This window comes from Orbicella franksi, chromosome 4 (assembly GCF_964199315.1).
Source record: "Orbicella franksi chromosome 4, jaOrbFran1.1, whole genome shotgun sequence".
Classification (NCBI taxonomy): Eukaryota; Metazoa; Cnidaria; class Anthozoa; order Scleractinia; family Merulinidae; genus Orbicella; species Orbicella franksi.
In genome coordinates, this window is record NC_138148.1 from 17,354,551 (window position 1) to 17,360,876 (window position 6,326).

The following is a 6,326-nucleotide window of genomic DNA, read 5'->3' on the forward strand; positions in this document are numbered from 1 at the left end:
ACTAGGGCGGCTTTCAATTCCACGCTTTTAATCCTATCTCAAAAATAGACGCTTTTGTTCTTGCGGGTTCGTACATGCAGTTATGCATCAATAAACATCTAGTTTTTACTGGCTTGGTGTCAACTTGAGTGAGCTGATTTGATGGAGGTTTTAGAATAGCGTGCGACTAAATAAACTAAAGCGATTGACGCAGACATTTATCATGTCTTATCTTTCAATGTCTTACAGTTTAAAACAATGTCTTGCAATTGACGCGAGATAAAACTGTAAACAGGAAGTTTTAAGGCCTGTTCAAGGTCAGTGGAGTTCGAAACTGTTTATCATTCGAAAACAGTCAAGATTGGTGTCAATTTGAGTGAGCTGATATGATATTTACGCATCGTCAGTGCCGGGGTGAATATGATTTTTTTCAATTTTCAGAGCTAGTAAGGTTTTAGAATAGCGTGCGACAAACGTAAAGCGATTGACGCAGACATTTATCTTGTCTAATAATTCAATGTCTTACATTTTAAACAATGTCTTGATATTGGGGCGACATAAAACTGTAAACAGGAAGTTTTAAGGCCTGTTCAAGGTCAGTGGAGCTCGAAACGGTTTATCATTGGGAAAACGGCCAAGATTGGTTGATAATTTTAGTACTTAAAGTTCATTGGTTATCATTCAAGAAAGCGAGGACACTAAATCATAACATTTGCACACCTGCCAATACTAGTTAAAGTGTGCTTATTTGTCCGCCAAAGAATTGTATAGTTTTCGTAAATTTGACTGCATACAGAATGGAAAATGACGACCGTTTCAAGTCGTCTGCCATTAGTACTCAACAGGAACATGGATTGGATATCAAATGCATATCCCTTGATAGCAGCCTGGTTCCATCTAAGTTCGACGACTCCAAGCTTTCGCCAAGCCAAGCCAAGCAATTGATTGACAAATACGCCTTTCGTACCAAGTTTCACATCGATGAGCTAAGGAAGCAGAACAGCGCTAAAGTGAAGAAACCTCCAGTACTCCCTGTGTCAAAACAAGTAGTTAATGCTGTAGGATCCGAGGAGGCAATTTATTCCATTGGAGATTGTGGTTTGTTTGCCGCCGTTTTGACGGCATACAATAATCACTGGAAACTTCGAACCTCTCCAGATGACTGGTGGTTCTGTGTCATTAAACGAGTCGCCTCTGCCATCGACAGAAACGCCAAAAAAGAGTCCGTTCGTAAGATGTTCGTTGATCACGAAGGAAAGAAAACCATCGAGGTAGTAGTGCCCGATACAAGCATCTATACTGTCGACTACAGCTGGTTCTTTGATCAAATATCGAAGGGAGTACAAGAGAACATCAGAGTGCCTGAGTTCGTGGATGGCATGACAGCAGATTTCAGCACCACAACTGCAGTGCAGAAGATTGTTTCGCAGATCACAATGATGACTTCAGTCCAAGAATATTTCCGCTTTGGTGTGACGTATGCCTGTGGAATTCCTGCAGTAGAGATGCTAGGTACTGAAGACGACTGGAGCAAATTAAAATCCAAACTGAAGGTATTGCGGACACTGCTGGAACCCATTGAGAACGACCTTGATTTGCCATCAGCATGGTGGGATGTAGTGGAAAACGTGTTTAGCAACCTTCTGGCTACGTACCAGGGTAGCCCGGTCAGCGAATGGTGGAGTCATATTATTGGCTTCGAAAACAAGTATGCATGTGGCATCCTTGTCCGTGGAGAGTACCGTTACAGAGGATGGATCACCGAGTTTTTGGAGGGAAAAAAATATGCCATGGATACCAATAAAATGACGAGTGGCCTGGTAAGTGCTCCAATCCACCTGAAACACCCGTCTGGCGTGACGGACACTGCCGCAGTTGTAGCAGGAATGCTGGGCTTCACTGTCCACAAGGACGAGAACAAGGAGGTGTCTGTGCAGCCATTCCAAGGCTGGTCTCTTCTGCTCGCCAGTGACTCCCCTTTTCGCGAATACCGCGAGTCTTAAATAACGATGTCGAAAGCTTTCTGATTGAGATTACCATTCTGGACATGGTGAATCGCCTGTTTGAACTACATGTATGGGATATACAATAGTTTATATACAAAAAGGTTATGCAATTTTCTTCTCAAGCTTGATTTATGAGGTACTAGTACTGTACTAGATTTATGACAAGTAACAGATGAATGATTCTAGATTTGTGAGAAATACTTTCCACTTTGTTATGTATCACAAGTAATTTATGTGTAGGCCAATTTCCTTTGATAATTCATGTTAACTTTTATCAAAATGCAACATTAGAGCCTTGGAAACAAAAAGGCTTCGTAGTTCAGATGACGCAAACTAATTGGCTTCCACCTTTTAAACTAGACCTTGAGCTAAGGCGGGGGTGGGGGGGAGGGGGGAGCGCGGTTGTTTTGCTTGCCCTGCCGGCTTTTCTTCCTTCTCTGATTTCTATTTTTTCTTTTTTTTACCTAAAATAAGGGGAGAGTGAGTCCCCCGGGCCCCTCCCCTAGATCCGGCACTGAGTTCTCTTCTTTTGTTCTAGTAAACGCATTTCGAGTGACTCTTGGAGAACTGGCTACAGTGTTCGGGCACCCACCGACATCGTTGTGAAATTAAATGACGATTTTGATGTTACTGATCAATCCACATATTAAGTTATGCTTCAACAAACCTTCTAACAGAACCCAGCACTACTAATACGAGAGCAGTTACATGTAAATTGGTTGACAATTTTAGTTGTTGAACTTCATTGCTCAAAATAGAACTTTAACTACATTGTATCATTGAGCTTGAACATAAAATTAAAACTTTGTACGTCCGCTGATGTTCTACTGTTTTCTTTTTTTAATGTGGTTATGTATCCGCTGTAAGACTGATCAAAACGATGAGTTCAGTCCAAGAGTATAGACCCTTTTAATAAATCGCCCCTGAATTTAATTATACATTCTAAGCTGAATATTGAATGTTCCTCCTGTCTCAATGTTTCTTGCTAAGACTGTTGATAAGCCTGTAGTCTTACTCACGAGATCTCTTGTAATTGCTTTTTGTCCTCTCGGGATAACTTTCTCAATGGCCTCAGCTATGAACTCAATAAACTGCCATGTTGGTTTTCACTCTCCGAACCATAACTGGGAATCTGGTTTCGATCTAAAGATAATAAGTTAGCTTTTATTCAGGCGTTTGCTAGAAAAAACGTCTGCTACATGTGTAAACGTCTTTAATCGACATGCGCTTCATTTCTCTTGAACCACATTTGCATAAGGAAGTACTAGGGCGGCTTTCAATTCCACGCTTTTAATCCTATCTCAAAAATAGACGCTTTTGTTCTTGCGGGTTCGTACATGCAGTTATGCATCAATAAACATCTAGTTTTTACTGGCTTGGTGTCAACTTGAGTGAGCTGATTTGATGGAGGTTTTAGAATAGCGTGCGACTAAATAAACTAAAGCGATTGACGCAGACATTTATCATGTCTTATCTTTCAATGTCTTACAGTTTAAAACAATGTCTTGCAATTGACGCGAGATAAAACTGTAAACAGGAAGTTTTAAGGCCTGTTCAAGGTCAGTGGAGTTCGAAACTGTTTATCATTCGAAAACAGTCAAGATTGGTGTCAATTTGAGTGAGCTGATATGATATTTACGCATCGTCAGTGCCGGGGTGAATATGATTTTTTTCAATTTTCAGAGCTAGTAAGGTTTTAGAATAGCGTGCGACAAACGTAAAGCGATTGACGCAGACATTTATCTTGTCTAATAATTCAATGTCTTACATTTTAAACAATGTCTTGATATTGGGGCGACATAAAACTGTAAACAGGAAGTTTTAAGGCCTGTTCAAGGTCAGTGGAGCTCGAAACGGTTTATCATTGGGAAAACGGCCAAGATTGGTTGATAATTTTAGTACTTAAAGTTCATTGGTTATCATTCAAGAAAGCGAGGACACTAAATCATAACATTTGCACACCTGCCAATACTAGTTAAAGTGTGCTTATTTGTCCGCCAAAGAATTGTATAGTTTTCGTAAATTTGACTGCATACAGAATGGAAAATGACGACCGTTTCAAGTCGTCTGCCATTAGTACTCAACAGGAACATGGATTGGATATCAAATGCATATCCCTTGATAGCAGCCTGGTTCCATCTAAGTTCGACGACTCCAAGCTTTCGCCAAGCCAAGCCAAGCAATTGATTGACAAATACGCCTTTCGTACCAAGTTTCACATCGATGAGCTAAGGAAGCAGAACAGCGCTAAAGTGAAGAAACCTCCAGTACTCCCTGTGTCAAAACAAGTAGTTAATGCTGTAGGATCCGAGGAGGCAATTTATTCCATTGGAGATTGTGGTTTGTTTGCCGCCGTTTTGACGGCATACAATAATCACTGGAAACTTCGAACCTCTCCAGATGACTGGTGGTTCTGTGTCATTAAACGAGTCGCCTCTGCCATCGACAGAAACGCCAAAAAAGAGTCCGTTCGTAAGATGTTCGTTGATCACGAAGGAAAGAAAACCATCGAGGTAGTAGTGCCCGATACAAGCATCTATACTGTCGACTACAGCTGGTTCTTTGATCAAATATCGAAGGGAGTACAAGAGAACATCAGAGTGCCTGAGTTCGTGGATGGCATGACAGCAGATTTCAGCACCACAACTGCAGTGCAGAAGATTGTTTCGCAGATCACAATGATGACTTCAGTCCAAGAGTATTTCAGCTTTGGTATGAAGTGTGGATGTGGAATCCCTGCAGTAGAGATGCTAGGTACTGAAGACGACTGGAGCAAATTAAAATCCAAACTGAAGGTACTGCGGACACTGCTGGAGCCCATTGAGAATGATCTCGATTTGCCGTCAGAGTGGTGGGATGTTGTCGAAAAAGTTTTCAGCAACCTGCTGGCTACTTACAAGGGCAGCGCGGTTAGCGAATGGTGGAGCCATATTATGAGCTACGAGAATGTGTACGCATCAGGTATGTATTTCGTCCCTGGCGAGTACCACTATAGAGGATGGATCACCGAGTTTTTGGAGGGAAAAAAACGTGCCATGGATATCGATGAGATGACAAGTGGCCTGGTAAGTGTGCCAATCGACCTCAAAAACCCGTCTGGTGTGAAAGACACTGCCGCTGTTGTGGCAGGAATGCTGGGCTTCACTCTTTACACTGACGATAACAAGAAGGTGTCTGTTCAGCCATTCCAAGGCTGGTCTCTTCTGCTCGCCAGTGACTCACCTTTTCGCGAATATGGTGAGTCCTAAATAAAAGCGTCGGAAGCTTTCTGATTGGCAATATTATTCTGGACATGGTGAATCATCTGTTTGAGCTATATATATATATATATAGAAAGTAGTTTATATACAAAAAGCCGCTCTGCAATTGTTTTCTAAGGCTTGATTTATGAGGTATTGTGCAAGATTTATGAGAAATAATAGATGTATGATTCTTGATTTGTGAAAAATACTTTCCACTTTGTTATGTATCATAACTAATTGATGTGTAAGACAATTTCCGTTGATAATTCATGTTAACTTTTTATCCAAATGCAACATTAGAGCCTTCGGAAACAAACAGGCTTCGTAGTTTCGATGACGCAAACTCATTGGCTTCGACCTTTCAAACCAGACTTTGCCGGTAAGAGGTTATCAAAAAGCGTGAAGCTGAAAAAAGTACTTAATAGTGTTTATTCGCCTTCAAAGAACCTTATTTCTAAATTAGCTACGACGTTCATTGTGAAAGAAACATCGTTTATAGACGTTCAGCTTAAATATGGACAGTGGCTATTTTGCCAGGAGAACTGTATAGCAACTCAGTTTGTTAAAAGAATCAAACAAATGCTACGTAACTATTCTTCTTGCTGTTTTTATTACATGCTTTGAGCTGTGAAGGATTTTAAAAATTAAATTTTGTCACTTGGGTTGTGATAGTGTATTACCATTTGATAAGCCATGGGTATTTATGTTTCTCTGCTTCCCACGCTTTTGCAATCTACCGTGTACTTGTCCTGTGTTATTTATTACCTTGGTATCATCACTATGCCATTATAATTTCATCAGTCTTGGTACCCCCGACATAATGTTTTCAAAAGCTACAGCTGTGAAGCTGACAGAATGCTTTTTGCACTCCCAGGTGATGCTGCTAAGCTAACTAAATTCTAGTTTTAACAGCTTTTTATTTTCAGATTTCCAGAATTCCAGTTTGTTGTTATTATTCAGGCAGTTGTTGAGTAAAGAAGGGACCCATAGTATATAAATTATCACAATGTAGAAGACCTTAGGCGACTAGCCACTCAGTCTAAAGCGACGATTAAAGTCTTATTGATCTTAGTGATAAGATCAGATGATCAGAAGACAC

General features: G+C 40.6%; 3 protein-coding genes and 1 long non-coding RNA gene across 5 annotated transcripts in view; 2 read left to right on the plus strand and 2 right to left on the minus strand.

Moving 5' to 3' along the window:
* LOC145484855 (uncharacterized) overlaps positions 1 to 6,326 on the minus strand; it is a 137,645-nt gene that overhangs the window by 70,662 nt on the left and 60,657 nt on the right. The gene's annotated exons all lie outside the window — the stretch shown is intronic.
* LOC145484895 (uncharacterized) overlaps positions 1 to 6,326 on the minus strand; it is a 90,758-nt gene that overhangs the window by 42,193 nt on the left and 42,239 nt on the right. The window lies entirely within an intron of this gene.
* On the plus strand, positions 714 to 2,561 carry LOC145484761 (uncharacterized). Of its 2 annotated transcripts, XM_081463398.1 has the most exons (2): positions 716 to 1,799; positions 2,524 to 2,561. In XM_081463398.1, the coding sequence occupies exons 1-2, from the start codon at positions 777 to 779 to the stop codon at positions 2,524 to 2,526; spliced, it is 1,026 nt and encodes a 341-aa protein (XP_081319524.1). In that variant the 5' UTR covers positions 716 to 776; the 3' UTR covers positions 2,527 to 2,561. The 2 variants fall into 2 exon arrangements, with proteins under 2 accessions (XP_081319523.1, XP_081319524.1); XM_081463397.1 differs by lacking the exon at positions 2,524 to 2,561 and having other exon boundaries at positions 714 to 2,007.
* On the plus strand, positions 3,960 to 6,292 carry LOC145484760 (uncharacterized). The gene has a single exon (XM_081463396.1). It carries the CDS (start codon positions 4,025 to 4,027, stop codon positions 5,231 to 5,233), a length of 1,209 nt encoding a protein of 402 aa, XP_081319522.1. The 5' UTR covers positions 3,960 to 4,024; the 3' UTR covers positions 5,234 to 6,292.